The sequence below is a fragment of the Vanellus vanellus genome, assembly GCF_965231255.1.
Source record: "Vanellus vanellus genome assembly, chromosome: 3".
Lineage (NCBI taxonomy): Eukaryota > Metazoa > Chordata > Aves > Charadriiformes > Charadriidae > Vanellus > Vanellus vanellus.
Genome location: NC_138907.1, coordinates 99,655,151 through 99,677,326, shown reverse-complemented (window position 1 = coordinate 99,677,326; position 22,176 = coordinate 99,655,151). Strand labels below are relative to the sequence as shown.

At 40.5% G+C, this 22,176-nt stretch overlaps 1 protein-coding gene across 1 annotated transcript; it reads left to right on the top strand.

The window, feature by feature from the left end:
* The first annotated feature begins 126 nt into the window (after positions 1 to 126).
* Positions 127 to 6,477, top strand: PTP4A1 (protein tyrosine phosphatase 4A1). Its single transcript, XM_082481074.1, has 5 exons — positions 127 to 259; positions 1,874 to 1,966; positions 2,338 to 2,468; positions 4,079 to 4,153; positions 6,230 to 6,477. The coding sequence occupies exons 1-5, from the start codon at positions 155 to 157 to the stop codon at positions 6,345 to 6,347; spliced, it is 522 nt and encodes a 173-aa protein (XP_082337200.1). The 5' UTR covers positions 127 to 154; the 3' UTR covers positions 6,348 to 6,477.
* Positions 6,478 to 22,176: the final 15,699 nt, after the last annotated feature.

Genomic DNA, 22,176 nt, shown 5'->3' with positions numbered 1-22,176 from the left:
TTTCATTTCCCATTGCTCCCAACTTCATACTTCCAAGCACTGAGAATTTCACGTGGAGTATAGTGAAGTAGACTTCAGTTTCTCTACATCACTTCTGTATTAGATTTTTTTTTTAATCCTTTCATAATCTTGTTGCATGTTTAACTAAATCAGTATGGCCCGAATGAACCGCCCAGCTCCTGTGGAAATCACCTACAAGAACATGAGATTCCTAATCACACACAATCCAACCAATGCAACCTTAAACAAATTTATAGAGGTAAGGCCAAGACAGAATTCTTACTGATGGTTTTTTTTTTTTTTTTTTTAATGCCTGAACAACATGCTATATTGACAATTTCCTTCTTTACTAGTTGATAACAGCTGTGGAAGCCATATGAAGAGGTACTGAGACTGTTTGTATATTGACATTTTTCAAATATTGATGCTGTGCTTCAAAGACCTGCAGACAAATCTATTCAGATATACTTTGGCCTTTATGAAAACATACTTCTGGAAGTGAAGCAAAGAAATAATTATACTGTTTAGTACATCGTACATTAAGTACGTTTAGATCTGAAAACAGGAATTATCTGGCAGAGTTATGTGTAGAACAATACAAAGATTTGCTAGTGGTAGGAACTTGCATTTAAATTCATCTAAAGTGGTGTAATGTTTCCTTGCACCTATTGCCTAGTGATTAAAAAGAGAATAATTCACTATACATTGTGGGTCAGGACCTTAGGAACAAATAACAGGACTGCAATATGCTTTCAGTGCCTATCTCCCTTCAGTGTTAGCAGATCATGGCTCTCGTGTAGCTTAAGAGAATCCTTTGAGTGTCATTGTGTCTACTTGAATAAAATCTGTGGTGGTAGGCTTGCTCTGAGTTTAGAGTTGCTGATGCTACTTTAAATGTTTTGGTACATGCTGAAATTGTTTACTGACTAAAGCCAGGTGGCTTGGCATATATTGCTAGTATCTGAATTTATTATCTAAACCTTGTATCTAGCATGTTGGGGCTATAAAGTGCAGAGTTAAAAGTGTAGGCATGTACGCTAACAATAGATTACTCCAAAGTTACCTCCTGGTAAGGTTTGAGTTTGTAACGCAGGCCCTCATTAGCCAGATGTTAGGTGTATTATACCTCCGTTTTGCATTCAGTGTGGGATAATTTACAAGAAACATAATGAGATTAACATTTGCCTGCCTTTGTTCTCTTACAACTAGATAAAGTATGCTTAGGCTCTGCTTCAGTCATTACCGTGACAGTTGCAGCATGAATGATGGGTTGTTCCAGGGAGAATTAAGAGTAATCGCCTTTTTTCTTTTCTTTTTTTTTTTTTTTTTAGTGGAAGGTAATAGCAAAATGGAAAGTTAAATTGTGCTATTCTCTAGTTATGATAACTCACAAACTGGAGTAATATATTGACCTTTGCTCATAATCCTTAACAGCAAGCAGTCTTACAAACCTGTTACTTTAAGTAGAGGGAGAGAAGGGGAAGATCTAAACCTCACTCAGAATGCTTTTAGTGAAGTATGTAGCTTTGTAAACCAGGAAATGTCTGTTCCTTTAAAAGGAGTGATCTTTTGGAGGTGGACTACTTATTTTATCAACATTTATCTGGATCTGATTTTAAAAGAAAAAGAGCATGATCCAACATAACAAAATTTAATCTTCAAATATGTTTGGAGAAGACCTTAAAAGTATCTGGCATTAGCATGCAGGTTTTCAGTTATTTCAGCTTTCTGTGCTCCCCACAGGTTGGCAAGCATTTGCATTAGTTTACTTACTGAAAATTTTGGAATGAGTTAATAAGCTAATATATTGAGAAAATTAAATGACAAGTGAAGTCAGTATACTCTTAAAGCAGTTTTTTTTTTCACTCCCTAGGAACTTAAGAAATATGGCGTTACCACAGTGGTAAGAGTGTGTGAAGCTACTTATGACACCGCTCCGGTGGAAAAAGAAGGCATTCAGGTTTTGGTAAGTAGTGAAGAAGCAGAGTTTAACCCATCCCCCACCTCCCAAAAAAAAATTCTTTGACACCACCTTATTAACTCTACAAGTGTATTCCAGCAGCTGATGGAGGCAAAAGCTGTATAGACATCCTCTCTTGTCAGAAAAAAAACTGATTTTAAGCAAAATCATTTGCTTAATGAAAACGGATTGAAAGGAATATATTCTTAATATTGCTATAGTTACACTATTAGAAAACCATAAGCTTGATCGGTTCCCTTAGCTGTCAGCTCTTTTGTCCATTGTGTCCCCTCCTTTTTTTGTGTATGCACGCAGCATACAGGCATAAAGAATTCTATCTTTATGTATTTATTTATGTATGTCATGCTATATTCTAGGATTGGCCCTTTGATGACGGTGCTCCACCATCCAACCAGATTGTTGATGATTGGCTAAACCTCCTTAAAGTTAAATTTCGTGAAGAACCTGGTTGTTGTATTGCTGTACACTGTGTTGCTGGTCTTGGAAGGTGGGTAAAGTTTTAAAGTTCTGTTGAATTGCCATCCCTGGTCAGACTTGTTAAGATCTAGTACAAAAGTTTATCTTAGGCAAATGTAAAATAGTCACATATCCAGTATTGGAATGACCTCACTTTTAAAAGTAGTTCAGTTATGTGTGTATATTAGACTTAAAGGCCTTTTAGTCAACAGATAATGCTATAATTATCACAAGTGCTCTCACAAATGAAGTAAACAAATATATTCTTGTACCAAGCATATTGATGAGTGTCCCATTGATATTTTTTGTCTTGCTACGTTGTCTTTTTTCTAATGGATTTGGGTTTTAGTGAGTCACCTATAAGTTTCCTCTTCATTCCCATTTCAGCAGTATTTCCAGTGTCCTTTTACCAAGGGTATTTTAACCATTAGCCACAAACAAGTGGTGTGTTCTGGCACATCAAGACCAAATTTCACTACCGATTTGGGGGATGAAAAGTGTTCTCCAAAGTCCCAGAGCTCTGATTCTGCCTCATTTCTAACACTGAACCTCAAAATTTTTATGAATAATCTGTCAGCCGTGTTCCCTCTGTCTGCTGCCACTATCTTAAATACAATTCCTACAGTTCTGAGAACATAATGGTTTTGCTGCTATTGTTCTAGACTACCTGGGAACTAGATCCATTCAAAAAGCAGTTGCCATCTTCTAGCCATGGGTTTCAGCATGTTCAATATAAAATAGAGGTTTCTGGTCTTGTTGTCCCTAAGTCTGGTTTATCCACTGTTTACATCATGGCTTCACACGTAACAAAGCTGACTGTAGTGGTGAATGCTACCAAAATGAGTCGTCTTCAGCTGCTTACAATATCTGTTGTTTTTTCTTCAAAATCGGGCAGTTAACCAGTTGAGAAGATCCTAGCTTTTTATCATGTAAGGTTTCTTAAATCCCTAAATGTACAAAACTACTTAAGCTTGCCAAGTCTGTTGCTAGTGTGTGGCATGGGGTTTTGTCTTGATTTTTTTTTTTTTTTTTAAACAATAAATTGCTAATATACTTAAGTTTGATTTGTGTCAGGCTTTCCTAGCTGAAAACTGTAGTTTGTCAGATGAAGAATACTGTGGCAAGCAAGGAAATCCTCAGGGGTGTGCAGCAGCCTGTGGATTGCATCCATTCTTAGAACTTGTGACACTAGTTCTAGGACTTGTCAGTTGTTATTGAACCTGACCCCTCTTCTGATTTCTGCTTTGGGGTCCTGACTGCCTCTAAGGATGCTTGTTTGTGGGAATAGAAGCCCATATGCAACTCTTCCCCTGAATAAATTGGCTTTGGAGCAAATGGGTAAAGATGACTTGTGTTTTCTTCCTGCTGTCCTTTCCTATACCTAAAGTCAGATGAACAAAGCTCAGGTTGACCTGAGTTAATTTAAATCCCTTTCTTAATGAGGATGAATAGCTCAAACAGATGGTATAATGGCTCAGTTAATGTAGAAACACCTTCTGCCTGTCCCTTTTGCTTCCCCAGGGAAGAAACATCAGAAACACAGAAGGACAGAAAAGAGAACTGGGGAAAGTAAACTTTTTTTGCAGTATGCTTTGGCAAATGCTAAACTGATATATTTTTTTTTTTTTTTTTTCCCACCAGAGCTCCAGTTTTAGTTGCTCTTGCACTGATAGAATGTGGAATGAAGTATGAAGATGCAGTGCAGTTCATACGACAGTAAGTACGAAGCTAACATCTAGCTGTTTCCAAGATTTAATATGTTAATATATCCCTGGGCACTAAAGGAAATCCTGAATGCTGTTCTTGTCTTCTAGTTTTTGGGTTTTCTTTTTTTGTAAGATACTTAGTGCATCTGAACTTTTCAACACAGGTAATGCATACAGTCAGTGTTGTAGCACTTGATCTGTGTGATGGGTATTTTTTGTTTCTGTGGAAACCAGAGTGAGTAAGTAATTATTTGAGCAAGTTGGGGGAGGGGGGTGGGAACACAAAACCGGGGGGGAAAAAAAAAAAAAACACACAAACAAACAAAAAAAAGCCACCCAAACAAACCAAAACCAAACCCCCTAACTTTCAGTTAGATCTGCAGGGCTGTCTCTATTATTTGTACATGTCTATTGAAGAAACAACCTGGACGAGAGGATTGAGTGCACCCTCAGTAAGACTGGAGGCAACACCAAGTTAGACAGGAGTGTTGATGTGCTTGAGGGTAGGATGGCTCTACAGAGGGATCTGGACAGGCTGGATCCATGGACTGAGGCTAACAGTATGAGTTTCAACAAGGCCGAGTGCTGGGTCCTGCACTTAAATCACAACAACCCCATGCAGCGCTACAGGCTTGGGGAAGAGTGGCTGGAAAGCTGCCTGGCAGAAAAGGACCTGGGGGTGTTGGTCAACAGCCAGCTGAATATGTGCCTGTAGTGTGCCCAGGTGGCCAAGAAGGCCAACAGCATCCTGGCCTGTATCAGGAACAGTGTGGTGAGCCGGACTAGGGAAGTGATTGTCCCCCTGTACTCAGCACTGGTGAGGCCCCACCTCGAGTACTGTGTTCAGTTTTGGGCCCCTCACTACAAGAAAGACATAGAGGTGCTGAAGCATGTCCAGGGAAGTGTAATGAAATTTGTGAGGGGTCTGGAGAACAAGGCTCATGAGGAGGGGCTGAGGGAACTGGGGTGGTTTAATCTGGAGAAAAGGAGGCCGAAGGGAGACTTTATCTCTCTCTACAACTACCTGAAAGGAGCTTGTAGTGAGGTGGGTGTCAGTCTCTTCTCCCAAGTAACAAGTGATAGGACAAGAGGAAATGACCTCAAGTTGTGCCAGGGGAGGTTTAGATTGGGTATTAAGAAAAAGTTCTTCACTGAAGGGTTGTTAAGCATCTGAACAGGCTGCCCAGGGAAGTGGTGGAGTCACCATCCCTGGAGGTATTTAAAAGATGGGTAGTCGTGGTGCTGAGAGACATGGTTTAGTGGTAGTTTTGGCAGTGTTAGGTTGATGGTTCGACTCTGTGATCTCAAAGGTCTCTTCCAACCTAGGCAATTCTATGATTCTATGAAAAATACTTCCTTGGACTTTTTTTATAAATGTATGTAAGTTGGATGAGAACAGCTTTAGTCTCAGTGCCTTAATTTTGCAGATTTCAGCTGTATTTAAAAGAAGCTGCAGCTCATATAAGAATACCAAAATACTTCTTGTATAATTGCCAGACCTTTAACGAATTAAATTCAGTTTGTACATCTTAACAGGCTGGTGTATATAAAGTGAGAAATAAAAAGCCTGGTACGTGTTCCAAACACTCAACAAAAATGTACCCTTCTTTCACACGCTTCTGGTTTGAGGAAACCAAGAAAGCTCCATTTCTGTTCAGCGTCTTATTATGGGGAGTTATAATGTTTATGTACTTTCTTAATATTGTAACATTCTTCATAAATATTTTAAGAGACAATAACTTCAGCTTTCCTAAGACTACCATCTCACATCTGCTCTATAGCTTCCTTTTGAAGTTTCTTCTAAAGGTCTTAATGTAAGATCTTTGGCTTGTGTATATTAGAGGCTAAAACACTGTCTAAAATGCTATGTAATTCTTTGAGCATGTGGTCCAATGAGGTATTTGTGAAAGGAAACTACCACCCTCTTTCCTGGCACTTAACTTTCAATTATCCTTATTTTGGTTACAGTCTTGACTGAATGGTGTTTTTTTGAAGTGACCTAAAAATATTTTTCTCTGGTGGTTGATATTATTTCACTGGGCAGTAGATTAATGTTCTGTTTAAATATTTTTTTTCCTCCATCTAGGAAGCGGCGTGGAGCTTTTAACAGCAAGCAACTTCTGTACTTGGAGAAATACCGCCCCAAGATGCGTCTGCGCTTTAAAGACTCTAATGGTCACCGAAATAATTGTTGTATTCAGTAAAGCTCAACAGCCTATAGTACTTCTTTGGGAATCAAGGATGGAAACTAGAATTAAGCAGACTGTATGCCAAACACATCAGTCTGATATTTTTTTTAGTAGTAAAGGAAGCTTCCTTAGGAGTATTTAATAGGCTAAAAGCTTAGTAGAAATGCAACTTCTATGTTTAGATAAATATACGTCTGTTTGGAGACCCAGTAAATGTTTTTGCTGTACCCTGTTTCTGAGGTGTCTCCTTGTTTGTTAATTACCAGTTCAAATATCCTTTAATCATGCCATTGAGTCTTACCCACCTAGTTTCAACTACTAAAAATTGGGGTACTAAAATAAATCAATCTGTAGAGAGATTAGGTGCCAAAATACCCAGCATATCAGCTATGTGTTTTTCCTTACAAATGAGTATAGTTCTGATGATGTGAGAACTACCAGCTTATCTGGACCTTACTATCTTTTTTCTACAGTCATTTCAATATTGAAGAATATGGCCTCTAAGGTAGTCTTGCCTGCTCACTGTATGTTTTGTCTCCCACAATCGCACTAGAATTATCAGGATTTGCACAGTCTGTCTTTTTAATACTATGAATTACAGCAACTTTTTACCCCAGTGTCTGTACTTTTCTGTTACCTGAACCTCTCCATTTTACGGATCATTACTCTCTGGTTACTCATGTAGAAGATATTTTAAATTGTACAGAAGCACACAAGTCTTTAATGTCTCCAGACAAAAAGCCTTACAGTAAAATTAATGTTGGCACTTCATGTGCAACTTAACAGAGGGCCTGAAAAGGTTGGGAGGGGCTATTTAATATTTCTAGTAAAATGTTGCCTTTGTCTTGTGCAGGAAGTATAGAATATGCCCTTTACTTTAGTAAATATTTTTTTAAAACGTAGAAATGCTTTGTTATTGTAGCTAAAAATTCTTAATCAGAAAATTTCTGAAAAATCTTGTAGTTTCTTTTACTGTACCTATTGAAAGTTGTTTACCAACTATTGCTTTGTTGAAAGTGTGATTTTTTTTTTTTTTTTTTTTTCTTTTGTTTTTCCTCCTTGAGTTTCTGCTATGACTTGGGCAGACCTCTGTAATATTTTGTATGCCTTTCAAGCTGCGTAAGTTAATATTTGGATACTTGATAATTTGTTTTATTATGTAATTGATAAAATGGTGATGTGTATTAATGTTAGTTCAACCATATATTTATACTGTCTTGGGAATGTGTGGTTATAGTTCTGTGGGAGAAATAATTTTGCCAGTGTTCACCAGCTTGTAAAATCTAGTGCGAGAGCTTAAACATCTAAATAAATACTGAAATGCACTTACGAAGTTTGCTGAAATGCTCATGACTTTCACTTATTTTTGTGTACTTTGTCAGCAATCTTAAGGTGCCTAAATTCAGAATCTATCCAGGCATCTGTTTTCTTTTTTAAATCTGGGCCTGAATGTCCCCTTTGCTGTAATGTTTGCTGTTTGTTTTACTCATAAATAAATGTGGACAAAAATTAATAGTAGAAAGTATGGTATTTCTTTATATAGCTTAACTTGTGACTTCCCTTCCCCAGTACTACTTGCTTAGTGTTCTTGAAACTGTCTTTGTAGTAAATGCAGAAGAGTACACGCATCCGTAAAGCTTGGAGAACACTTGCAGCAGTAGCATTAGAATTTAATTACAAAATAGTATAATACCACACTTCATTGTCAAGACTGAAGCGTTCTCCAAACAGAAGATACCCCCAAAATTATGTGAGCTAAGACCTTTGTTTGAGTTTCCAGTGGTGACCAAAGTTCCTGATGAGAACTGGAAGATGCTCTTAGCAGCTAGCTGAGGTGCTGTTCTCACTGGTGATCATAACCATGTCTGCTTAAAATTAGGCTATGGTTAAAACATATCTTGTCTTTCTAAGCGGTGAGGTGGGATGCTATGTGCTACCGAGGCTTCAATGAGACTTCTGAAATATTTTGGAAAGGTATAGTCTCATTATAAAGAGCACTTTGCAATTCTGTATGATATAAAACTGCCCAAACCAATATAATTTAACTTAGTCTGTGAAGTAAAATGAAGTCTTAACTAGTTCGGTTTTCCTTTGGAAGTTAAACTGGATTTAAAGGGTATTTTAATTAAAGGAATTAAAACATTGGATTAAAGGATTAAAATAATATCCAAAGTCATCAGTGTTTCTATTGTCAAGATGGACTAGACTTTAGGAACAGTTACAAAGACAAAACCTACAAAAATTCTTTTAACTTGGTAGTACAGCATTTAGATGTAAATACTCGTTTAACGCAGATTACTGTCCAAATCTAGTTTAAAGTATTAATTTGGTCACTCATGGAACTAGGAGGAATCTGTAAAATTCCCTGTGAATTTTTTACTTACTTAAAATTATTAGTGCAGTTTCTGTACATACATCAGATTTTGCTGTGTCTCTGTAGGATTACAGTGGTAAGGAGGGCTGAGTGAAGGTTAAGAGCCTTAAGTTAAGGTTTGAGGTTAAGAGCCTCAAACGTGTTTAGTGATGGGCTTGATTTAGTTGATTTCAGTAAACTGGGATTTCTAAAGAGAGAAGACTCTTGCATAATGAGTGCATGTCTGTTTAAAGTGAAGATCAGCTTCTGAACTGTTTCCACATTTAAACATGAATCCTCAAGGAACAGAAAATGTCTCGACCTCTTTTGTTTAACAGCTCTGGTAGGTTTTAGGAACTAAAGTGTTGACTGTACTCCAAACATGAAGATAAAGTAGCAGATGGAAGTACATAAAGAAAGCTGAATAAATTTCATGTAATTTAGATGAATTTACAAATAAATAGAAAAATTTAAATGGAATTACCGTATCTTCACTAAAGGGTGAAACCTCGTATGGAAGACAGGCTCTACTGTTACATCTAATTTTAGGTGCTTAGAATGGCTATATAACTGCGTGGTCCTTTCTTCAAGAGTTAGTGGTAGTACTTGATTGCATGATAGCACATTTTTGCCTATTAGACTATGTTTTGGCTTAGGTGAGTATGGTTTGTTAAAGGATAGTAGTATTTATAGGACTCCTTAGCACGTATCAGAAGTTAAATATGGGAAATGAAGAGGGAGACCGTGATCTTGTAATTATTGCAGCAGAAGACTGATGGATTCTCTATATTGTTCTGTCATGTAGTCCCTAAATAATGCTGAAGACAGTTGAACAATATTCTGTAACTGGATATTCAAAATCAGGTATGAAGTTAAATGGGATTCTCTTGTATCTGAGTCTCAGAAGTGCTGAGCAGTCAGTTTCAACTGAAGTCTGTAAAAACTGTATTTAAATAGATATAAAATTACGTATCACGGAATCGTGGAGTTTTCAGAGTTGGAAGGGACCTCCAGAGATCATCTAGTCCAACTCCCCTGCTAGAGCAGGATTGCCAGAGCACGTTACTCAGGACTGCATCCAGGCGGGTCTTGAAAATCTCCAGAGAAGGGGACTCCACAACCTCCCTGGGCAGCCTGTTCCAGTGCTCTGTCACCCTCACTGTAAAGAAGTTTTTCCGTGTATTTGAACAGAACTTCCTGTGTTCTAACTTGTGACCATTACCCCTCGTCCTGTCACTGGGAACCATTGAAAAGAGCCTGGCTCCATCCTTCAACCCACCCTTTAGATACTTGTAAGCATTAATAAGGTCTCCCCTCAGCCTTCTCTTCTCCAGGCTAGAGAGTCCCAGCTCTCTCAGCCTTTCCTCATAAGGCAGATGCTCCAAGCCCTTAATCATCTTAGTTGCCCTTCGCTGGACTCGCTCCAGCAGTTCCCTGTCCCTCTTGAACTGGGGAGCCCAAAACTGGACACAGTATTCCAGTTGTGGCCTCACCAGTGCAGAGTAGAGAAGAATGACCTCCCTTAACCTACTGGCCACACTCTTCCCTATGCAGCCCAGGATTCCATTGGCCTTTTTGGCAACAAGGGCCAACATTGCTGGGCCATGGATAATTTACTGTCTACCAGGACCCCCAGATCTGTCTCCTCTGAGCTACTTCCCAGCAGGTCCGCCCCTAACCTATATTGGTGCTTTGCATTCTTCCTCCCCAGGTGCAGGACCTTGCACTTGGTTTTGTTGAACCTCATTAGGTTCTTCTCTGCCCAGCTCTCCAGCCTGTCCAGGTCATGCTGGATGGCAGCATGGCCCTCTGGGGTGTCAGCCACCCCTCCCAGTTTGGTATCATCAGCGAACTTGCTGAGGATACACTCCATCCCCTCATCCAGGCCATTAATGAATATATTGAGACCAAATATTGATCCCTGGGGGACACCACTGGTTACAGGCCTCCAACTAGACTCTGTGCCGCTGATCACAACCCTCTGAGTTCTGTCACACAGCCAGCTCTCAATCTACCTCGCTGTCACCCCATCTAGCCCACACTTCCTCAGCTTCCTAATGAGGATTTTATGGGAGACAGTGTCAAAAGCCTTGCTGAAGTCAAGGTAGATGACATCTGTGGCTCTCCCCTCATCCAGCCAACCAGTTACAACATCATAGAAGGCTATCAGATTGGTCAAGCATGATTTACCCTTGGTAAATCTGTGTTGACCACTTCCAATAACTTCCTGTTCCTCAATGTGTTTGGAGATGACATCCAGAATGAGTTGCTCCATTACCTTCCCAGGGACAGAGGTGAGACTAACCATCTTGTAGTTCCCTAGGTCCTCCTTCTTGCCTTTTTGGAAGATCAGAGTGATGTCAGCCTTCCTGCAGTCCTCAGGCACCTCTCCTGTTCTCCATGACCTTTCAAAGATGAGGGAGAGTGGTCTGGCAATAACATCCGCCAGCTCTCTCAGCACTCGTGGGTGCATCCCATCAGGGCCCATGGACTTATGAACGTCCAGCTTGGCCAAGTGGTCTCTGACCCGGTCCTCCTCAACTGAGGGAAAATCTTCCTCTCTCCAGACCTTCCCCCTTGACTCCAGGGTATGGGATTCATGAGGGACAGCTTTAGCAGTGAAGACCGAAGAAAAGAAGGCATTCAGTAATTCTGCCTTCTCTGTGTCTGCCACCACTAGGGCACCCGTCTCATTCATCAGTGGGCCTTCATTTTCCCTAGTCTTCCTTTTTCTATTGATATACTGAAAGAAGTAGTACTACCTATTTCTGAATGGTCCTGAAGCTTTTCAGACCAAGTACTCAAAATTAGTTAATACTTCTCATTATTAATCTCCCTGGTCTTCAGTTCTCCATGCACAAAAATCCATTCATTCCAGTCCTCGCATAAGAAGGGCAGTTGTGGAGATAAGCAGTAATTTCTGAAGTCATCAGACCCATCTGTATTATTGCAGAAGAAACAGTAGGAAAATGTGTAATTCTGCATTGAGTACAAATTCTAGGTTAGATGTAAGATCTTCTTTGGCCGTAAGTAGTAAAGCGCTGCTCATTCATGTGTCCATTGTTCATCCTTGCAGGTGAGATGGGGGAAAACCTTGTGTAATAAGGTATCTGTACTTGAGAGGGCCAGACTAAGGTTTCACAGGTGACCTTACCTGTATAATTTTTAAGCTTCTGTCTGTGCAGCATTAATAACACTGTTTTTTCAATATTTTTTTTAAACACGCAACATAATTTAAGTAGTTACTGAGAGGCAGTATTCAAAACAGTATTTTAGATTTGTTGGGATTTTGCTGCATCATTAAACAAGTATTTTCTGTAAGTCTGGGGAGATTTTCAAACTGGAAATCATAGTAATTTAATTGGAACTTTATCTTTTTGTACATAATTATGTAATCCCTACTGAGGTGATCACCATTGTAATAAGAAGAATAGTTATAATTCACAAATTGAATTCAAATCTTAAAATCAGGCTGAAATTTGATGTGGTTTTTTTTTTTTTTTAATAGTTGGGAGGGACTCATCTAAACAAATATGGACTTGTACATGAGTGGAGGCTTCCCTTACACGTGGTGGAAGGGAGTTTTGCACTTCTCAGGCAACTAATCATATGCTAACAGAGATACTGAAAATAGGTTAGGTGAAGAGCTCTCTAAAGGTGAGAGTGTAGTCTGTAAAAGGAGCATGGCACAGCAAATTCAGTTTGCAATGTTGGTATCTACAGATAGATTAAATAAATCTCACCTAACTTAGACATCTAACTGCAATATAGTTCAAAGTATTAGGTAAAGTATTCGGTGTTTCTCTCAACGTACCCTGCTCTTAATGTGTAATAAACATTGACAATTATAACCTGATTTGATTTTTAGTGATATGGATTTATGCTACAGGTAACCACAGCAAGCCTAATTATTAGGCATTATTTTTCCTCTTAATGGTCACATGTATGAATGCTGTTGATTTTGATGGATATTGTTCTAAAGTGTTCTGTCCTCAATGCATTGATAATTAATTATCTCAATAATGACACAAGTTACTTATCGGTGGAAAACATCTTTGTGAGCTAACAGTGGTTAAACAGTGGTCTGACAAGAAACGATAAGGACGGTGCCAGAAGATCAAGTTGCCTGCTTCAATTTCTGATTCAAATGAGAACTCTTTCAAAGTGTAGCTGAAGAAAACCAGGTACCACAGCGTGTAGATAATGTGGGAATGCTCAACATAGAAATACTCAAATAGTAGAAGACATTCAGTCTCAACACTACATGTAACCTGTGTTAGTGTAACAAAACCTAAATAGGTATATGGAAAGGGTATTTTCTAGTGAGCTGGAGTCTTATTTCCATTTTATTGGTGGAGTAAGAGCAGTAGCAGATCCTTCCTTATCCTTTATACAAATTTGCACATGACAATACTTTGTCAGTGAGTTTCACAGATGCTTGTTCTGAAGAAGACAGAACTTGAATTACATTTGGGCTTCAGAGGAGAAATAATTGAAGACAATAAGACGGGACCATAGTTATGATACTGATCTGAACAGGACAGCGCCGCTTCAGCATTGTCACACACTTCATTGGCTGGTGCTAACAGGAGGCTACACGCTACTTAGTTTGCCTTCTTCAATTCCCCAGCAAACACACGTGTCACAAGGTAGAGCACGCAATCCCTGAATTTACCTTTAACATTTCAATTCAACTCTGCAACAACTTTTGATTCATCCTAATAAAAGCACGTAAAGGCAATGGAGGCATAGCAGGTCTGCAAAACCATGGAGGGGTTCCCTTATACTGCAAGTACAATCATCCATTTAAGCCGGATAGGCAAGGTTTCCTACAGTAACACACACCCACCCACCCCTACCCCAGGGATGTGCTACCCTACTCTCCACCATTTGGTATGGCAGCATTCTCACTTCTCCCATCCTTCTAACAGGGAGTTCCTTGTAAGATGCTGTGGAGGATGGGTACCTGGCAGGAGCTACGTAGCCTTGATACTCTCGGGTCTCCCTACATGGTATGTCTCTGCATTATGTCTTTAACCAGTCAGGATTAATTTGGGTAATGGGAAGGCTCTTTTTTCTAGGCAGATAGTCGGTGGCTGTTTCCCATTTTAATCTAATCAGTCAGACAATTTTATAATATCCAATCACTTTGTGTTGTTAAGGAGGCTATCCTTCTCATGGAGAGTATGCAAACTTCCCCACGTTTCTTTTTAATCACAAACCTGATGACCTTTTTTACTTCTCCCATTCTCAGGCTTCATTTGGATGTCTGATCTCCGTTAGCTCTTTGCTGCGTAAGGCTTGTTTCATACCTTGAGAGTCTTGACCTCCCAAGTTCCTGACTTCCTTAATTTGTTCCTATTTTCCCTGTCCAGAAATTCTTGGTCATTTCTATTTCACTTGTCTACTTGTCCTTAAAGCTCCATTCTGGACTTCCTTAATTGGTACCTAGTTTTCTTCACTGGAAAAAAATGAAGAAGTACTATTCAATGGCACTTCATGTTTACATTCCTCTCGATTGTCTTTCAGCACCACCAAGTATTTATGCTACTTTAAACTTGGGCTTCTGTAAAGTCTATTAAATAGCAAGCCCTTCCTCCTTAGAAGTGTAAAGGGAGAAAATTTGGAGGTTCTGAGCCAAGTCCAGGAAGGGAATTAGAGAGAAACATCATATATTCTTGGGTTGAAGCAGTAGAATGTTTTTGAAGGAAATCCCCTAATCGTCCCATTTAGAGACACAGTAATTTAGACTGGACAAAACATTAGGAGGTGATCTAGTCCAACCCCACGCTCAAAGCAGAGCTAACTTCACAATTAGATCAGGTTATTCAGGAACTTGTCTAGGCTGGTTTTGAATATTTCCAAGGATGGAGATAACTCAACCCCTTCCAGACCTCTGTTCTAGGGTTTGACTGCCCTCCCAGTGAATACTCTTCCCTTGATAGCTAGTCAGAATTTTCTTGGATGCAATTTGCCTGTTTCTCCCACTTTGACCTCCAAGAGAGTCTGTCTCTTCCTCTCTACATCCTCCTGCCAGGTAGCTGAGACAGCAGTAAAATTCCCTCCTCAGCCTCATCTTAACAGTGAAGAAACACAGATCTCTGCCACATGCTCCAAGCCTCTAATCATCTAGGCGAGCCTCCACTGGGGTTCACTCCAGTTTGTCAGTATTTTTCTTGGACTGGGGAGCTTAAAACTGGATACAGTGCTCCAGATGTGGTCTATAATCACTTCCCTTGACCTGCTGCCTGCTCTCTTTCTGATGCAATCTTTCCATTCAATTTGTCCACCAGGTCCTTTCTGCAAAGCTGCTTTCTTGACAATTGACCCCCAGCCTGTACCGGTGCTTGGGCTATTACATCCCAGATGCAGGACTTAACAATGTAAATAACATCTGTTGCTCTCCCTTCATCCACTGAAGCAATCATCTCATCATACGCTATCAGACTGGTCAGACATAGCCTGACCTTGGTAAATCCAAGTTGGATTGTACACAATCCCTTATTTTCATGTGCTTAGAAATGGCTTCCAGGAGGATTTGCTCCATAACCTTCCTGGGAAAAGAAGTGAGGCTGATGGGTCTGTACTTCTCTGAATCTTCTTTCTTGCCTTTCTTAAAGGTGTGCATTGTTGAGAGAGATTAGTTGTTTAGTTTAAATAAGTAAACAAGTTAAATAAGTTTAGCTTAAACAAGTCTTAATTAGAATAAATTACTTAAGGTTATAATATGGTGTGGTTTATGCTATTTGCTTAGCTTTACTTAGCATGAGTAGCTAGATTTGCTGAAGTCTTTAGGCCACAATAGAGTTAATTTTCTTAGTAATTGTCCTAGCAGCTGGTACGGTGCTGTGTTTAGTCTTTTAGTGTAAGAAAAACCTTGATAACACACTGATGTTTTGGTAGTGTTTTCCCTAAGTCTGGGACTTTTCAGTTCCCCATGTTCTGCCAGTGAGCGCAGGTGCACAAAAACCATAAACCAGAAGATAAGGAGGCTCCAACCCTCAGCAGAGATTCCAAACCAACAAGATGAGAGCAGTCAACGGCCTGCCTGGACGCAGAAAAATAATCCAATAAGGTGTAAGAAGACCCCAGACCAAAAATCACCATTGGACTAAAAGACACGTGAACAGCACGTGAGGGGCGGCTGCATAGATCACCAGGGTATAATTGCCCAGGGATTTCTTTGAAGTCCCTCCCTTTTCAGAGGCATCCAGCCCAGGATGACTTTGCTGCTCTACCTTTCAATTAAATTACTTATTTTTATAAAATCTGACGCCTGAGACTCTGCTGCGGGAAACCTAGGGTCAAGCCTGAAGAAGAAGGGAGCGCGCCCGAGAGTAAGTGTGTGTGAGTGTGAAGGGAAGGGGCACCCGTTGGCCCACCAGGGTTGCCGGCTGCAAAGGGACCCTGGTCCTGGCGGTTAAAGACTTGGGTGGTGTGTATGCAACTCCTTGAATGGTGTGTGAATCCTCGGGCAGCAGCTTCTCCTTTGACGTGCATGAAGTTTTCCTTCCTCCAGTCATCAGAAACCTCCCTGACCACCATGACCTTTCAAAGATGAGAGCAGTCTCACAACAACTTCAGCCAGCTCCAGCGGTACCCTTGCATGCATCCCATCCAGTCCAGTTACATTAATTGCTCCAAAACTCCATCTTTCTCTACTGTGCCTCAGTGTTGAATAAGAATACAAAGGCTACAAAATTTATGGAAATAAGGATGCAGAATGAGAATACTTCACATGGAAGCAATTCCAAAGAGCTTCATATTTTCTAGTTGGAGAGACTAGAAAATGTTAACATCCAAATTTGGAAAGAACTGACTCTTCACATTTCAGAGGTGAGAGGTGCTGATCTCTTCTCCCCGGTATCCAGTGACAGGACACGTGGGAATGGTTCAAAGCTGTGCTGGGGGAGGTTTAGACTAGACATTAGGAAACATTTCTTTACTGAGAGGGTGGTCAAACACTGGAACAGGCTTCCTAGACAGGTGGTCAATGCCCCAAGCCTGTCAGTGTTTAAGAGGCATTCAGACAATGCCCTTAACAATGTGCTTTAGCTTTTGGTCAGCCGTGAGTGGTCAGGCAGTTAGACTAGATGATCGTTGTAGGGCCCTTCCAACTGAAGTATTCTATTCCATTCCATTCCATTCCATTCCATTCCATTCCATTCCATTCCATTCCATTCCATTCCATTCCATTCCGTCCCGTCCCATTCCATCCCATCCCATCCCATCCCATCCCATCCCATCCCATCCCATCCCATCACATCACATCCCATCCCATCCCATCCCATCCTATCCCATCCTATCCTATCCTATCCTATCCTATCCTATCCTATCCTATCCTATCAAGAACTGATTTGGGAACTGCACTTTTTTGTATATGTATATATAATAATAATAAATACATAACACATAATATGTAAGCCTATATATAATACATAAAATATATATAGACATAATTAGTTAATAGTATTATATAAAGCCTGGAATATGATCAAGAATTGAGCTGACTGAGGAAGATCAGAATGGTGTGCATAGTTCTTGTTACATTTGTCCAAGACAGATGAATTCAAACTAAAGCACGGGTGTTTAATAAGATTTCCTGTCCAAGTCCTCCAAGCCTGAAGAACTTTTAGCAATATCAGATTCAAACTTTGAATCTTTTAAGGTCTTTCATTTGATTTTGCTTTTCAGAGTAATGTACCATATAACCTTCATTCATAAACAAATTTATTTTATTGTATTTTTTCTTAGTCTTTATTTACATTTTTCTTTATGTAGAATCATGTGATTAAGAAACAATTCACTTATTCCTGTACAGTGCTCACCTTAAGGTCTCTTGGTTCTGTGCTCTGATATTCAACAGAACAGCCCCACAATTCAGCAGTCCCAGGCAAAAGGCGTATTGCCAGTCTCTGTTTGTACATGCCCATGTCCCCGCTACTTGATGTAATATCACACTTGTTGGCAGGAAAAACACTTAAGACAACTGGTTATGGAACAGGTATAGAGTGTAGAGATGAATGGAGAACATGTGTGTTGCTAAAGAAATACAGTGCTCAGCCTTACTGGAAAAGCAGAGAGGAAATCTCACAAGTCAGAAACCAGCCTTACTGAAAACTTGTATAGATTTTTAGTGCAAGATATGTCATGCACACACTACAACGTATATGAAAAAATATAAAGGAATATACTTATGGAAAGAAAAATACTATATGAATAAAATTTTCTTAAAATAATAACTGAAGCTCTCTCAGACCTCGCCTTACAAATATACAGGAAAAAAAAAGCCCTGGTAAATTATCAATGAGCATTTATTAAAAATAAAATTACTTTTTACTGTCATTTACTACTATAAGATTGTCTCCACAGAACATAAAAATTAAGGTAAACAGTACTGGAATGAAATCTCAGATATTCAGAAGATTAGTAACTCTAGCAGCAGTTCTATCAGCAACTGCCCAAACTAGTTTGGGCAATATGCCTCAAAGGCCTGTTTCGTGCGAGCTATTGTAGTTTGTTTTCTTCTAGCACTCCAAAACTTCATTCAAGGATATTTTTTCCTGTCTTACACAAATCTCTGCAAATAATTGCAACTCCATCTTGTTTTCTGGGATAAAATGTCTTTTGTATTCCATCGGATAATTCTTAATAAATAGCTTGTAGCATCTGTGTGTCTGATATCTCTGCTAAAATCTACCTTTAGTCATACAATCAATAGCTAAACATCCTTTGTCTTCAGAACCTCACCTTTGTTCACCGAGCTTTATTGTTAATTTTAAAAGCCACAGTCCCTTTCACCTGTGGAACTGAATGGGTTTCTGCTGCTTTCTAGAGTATGACACTGTAGAGTAGCAACTGCTGTTTGATCCAAGGACTGGCAGCTGCTAACGAGTCTTTTTGTGGGGAAAGCCAATGGTCTTATCTTAAACTTGGTAGAAAGTGGGTAAAGTGGAACATGTTACACTTCCTGTACTAACTAAAGCAAGGAAAGGTGGGCAATGAAAGGAAAAATAGTGTCAAAATCAGATATTCTTAATAAAAATATGTGTATTTTCACTATGGGTCGGGAAAATATTAAATCGTTGGCTGTTATTGTTCTGCATTTGAAAAAGTCAAAGAATTCTTATTACAAGAAGAAATAGAAAGATGTGAAGAACTAGCAGTTTGAAATGTTGCTAAGTATACTGGTTCACAATAATTTGCATCCGATAGGCTTCAAATGAGCTAAATATGGAACTTCCAGAACTATTGATAGTGGCAAATCCTGGACATTGTGAATGGGCAGTCTGCTGTTCACCCTCAGAAAAATCATAGCAAATGGGGTATGAAAGTCGGTTATTAAGAGGTGTAAATGTAACATTTATGACATTTCAGAAAACAGCAGAAAAAAAAAAAGCTTGTTCAGTGTTGTAAACTTGGCAGATAAATACAACTGCTGCTGTAGTATATATACTTTAATTTCTTTCAGAGGTCTAATTCTGGTTTGTAGGACATAAATGCAACACTTGGGTTTTAAAATAATTTAAATCAAGTATCTTAAGAACATCCAAACAGACATAGCCAGCCAAAAAAAGATGCTCCTGTGAAACTTTGCCTGTTAGTCCACTACCATACCAGTAACTTCTTTATCCAGTTAAGCAATAAAGAAGATATCCAGTTGGAGCAATCCAACTCCTTTCTACATTTTGACAACTGGAGAACTAGTAGTTAACACTTAAAAGCAGTATCTGACTGCGTATAGCATATTTTCAAAAATGCTGTTTAGGAAAAAACATGGAAGGGCAGGGGAGGGCTGTTAGGAAAATAATTTGGGAATCTCCTGGAAAGAGTTGTGACTGAAAAGAGACTTGGAACTATAAGCAAAGAAACTGCCTTCTGGTTCTGCTTTCTCTTGTGTTCAGGGCACTAGTAGACTGTTTCCTGAAAATAAATAGGTTACTTTCCAACAGAAACAACTTGTAAGATCTGGACTATTACCAAGTAGCTCATGTGCAAATGGATGACATGATAAAAACATTGCTATGAAAGATAGCAGATGGTGCAGTTGTAACTGTGTATAGCTGATCTGTCATTGTATTGTATCTATTAAGTTGTCCATTGTGGTGTTTTCTTTTTCTTCTTTTTTTTTTTGTTGTTGTTGTTGTTGTTGTTAAATGAAACCCCAACATAGGTGCCACAGGTGGGCAAGTTCACTATATATCTGACAGGCAATTGTGACTATAAAGGGACTGGCACAGTGTGGGTCATGGCAAAAGAGAAGCATACAAACTCTGTTAAACTGAGATGGGTCACTGGAGTTATGTGACTTTTGAAAGTGTGAAGAAAGAACTGAATAGGGCAATGAACAATGATCAGATTACTAACAGTGCTTTGGCTGGTGCTTGTGTCAAAAGTAATGAGATCAAAAGGGTTGAATGCTGGAAAATTTGTGCGATGCAGTGGGATGCAAATGAGTTTAACTGAATTTCACTTCAGACAGTAATTTCATTTCTTAGTATAATCTCGACAATATATTACAGGTTTAGTGCCTTGTTGAAAGACTATGCCTGAAAAGCCTCTGAAGAAATTAGTGCAATCAACCCAGTAGCTCAGTTCTGTGCCATCATAAGAAGGCAGTATTTTTTTTAAAGATGCTTGCCCTGGAAAGGAGAAAGAATTTCTGACACTAGGAAAGCACATGAAGAAAATTGGAAAAAACACTTGTGGTGATTTGCATAAAGGTGTTTTAAGAAGGACAGAGAGAAAAAAAATCTTTGCTTCAAAGATGTTACTATCTTGTTGCAACTACCCCATATAGTGGCTGAAAATGTCACTGTGTTACCACGTCTTCAGTTTAAAGCCTTCTTACTGAGACAGTAGCAAGAGAAATATTTAATGTATTTCAGCCTTTATGGCACCACAGAAGGCCCTAGAGAACATGCACCTCAAAGACTCAAAAAAGAACTGAAAAAAAGAAACAAAAGGAAAAACAATCCGTTTTAACTTCCTCGCCTTTTTACTATTTTTTGTCCTGACATCATAAAATGTTTGCATTTCATTACAGAATATGAGGAATATGTAAAGGCAGTATTAATATGCCATCATTCAGAAGATAATTCTAAATTTGATTTTTAGAAATAATGTTTAAAATTGACTTCTTTTGGGGGTGTATTCACTTGGTATGTGCAATAAACCCCCAGAACTGTGCTTTATACTAGCCATCAGGCTGGAAGAAGAATAACATGTTGCATTTAACTAATGTTAAAATGCAATCTAGAAAGAGAGCCCTTTTCTTAGATAACATTAACACTAAATTACTTCAGGTTCTGATGACCTGATAAAATCACATCATAAAAGCCCCCTTGGTGGGGATTTGTGTCAATGTGTGCCACAGGTACCTATAGTGCACACGCAGAAATTGTTACCAGAAAAAGAGAAGGCCAAGGAGAAGAAATGCCCATGTTGAGAGGTAGTGTGAGACATGTCGCCCCTGGACTGAAAGGCTCTGGAGACTGTTCCTGTTCGACCTGTAGTAACTGATGAACTTGGCACAATGAGAATTGAAATAGAATCATAGAACGGTTTGGGTTGGAAGGAACCTTAAAGATCAGTCAATCCCAAGCCCCTGCCATGGGCAGGGACATCTCCCACTAGACCAGGTTGCTCAAAGCCCCATTCAACCTGCCCTCGAACATTTCTGGGGACGGGAGCATCCACAACTTCTCTTGGAATGGGGGCACAGGAAGGATTGACAAGCAGGTTGTGTAACACGGACTGCACCAAGGAGGGTGGCAGCTGCTATTTGCAAAGACCCCCCTGTGCCAGGGGGTTATGGGGAAAACCTGCCGGCCCTCCCGGCCACCCTACACCTTCCGCAGGCCGAGGCCTGTCAGGCGCACGGCCCGGCCCGCGCAGCCGCCATCTAAGCCGCCATGCAGGCACTTCTCGCTGTTTCTGCCCCCAACCCCCGCGAAGGTGCCCGGGACCCCGCGGGTGGGCCACGGAGGCCGGCTCCGCTCACAGGGCCTTGGCGGGGCCTGGCGCGGCAGGAGGCCGTAAGCGCAGTTATGTCCCACCCGGGGCGGCAGGTCTGGCCGGGAAAAGGCCGCAGGCGGCACGGAACACCCCGAACACCCCAAACCCACCCCACTAACACCCGGCCACAGCCGCCCTCAGCCCGGCTCGGCTCGTCCCGGCGCCTGCGCAGCAACTCGCCCCGTCAACAGCGCCGTCACGTGAGCGACCGGGCCCGGCGCGGCACCGCTCGCCTGACGCCGCGGGGGCGCGCCTACGGGGCAGCGGGCACGCGGCCGGCAGCGCGAGCCGAGCCGAGCCAGGCCGGGCTGGACCACCTGGGCCGGGAGGGGGGGAAAGCGGGGGGGAGAGAGCCCGCGCCCACCCCCGCTCCCACAGGCCGCGGGGCTTAGCGCGCCGCCCTCTCTCCCGTCGGCGCGGCCGCCGCGTCCTTCCTCTGCGGCTCCGGGGCAGCGCTGGGCGGCGGAGCAGGGT

Excerpts from the sequence above, each read along its gene's own strand:
- PTP4A1 (XM_082481074.1), top strand. The coding sequence starts at position 155 with ATGGCCCGAATGAACCGCCCAGCTCCTGTGGAAATCACCTACAAGAAC. Across the intron at positions 260-1,873 it reads CCTTAAACAAATTTATAGAG|GAACTTAAGAAATATGGCGT; the intron begins GTAAGGCCAAGA and ends TTCACTCCCTAG. Across the intron at positions 2,469-4,078 it reads TGTGTTGCTGGTCTTGGAAG|AGCTCCAGTTTTAGTTGCTC; the intron begins GTGGGTAAAGTT and ends TTTTCCCACCAG.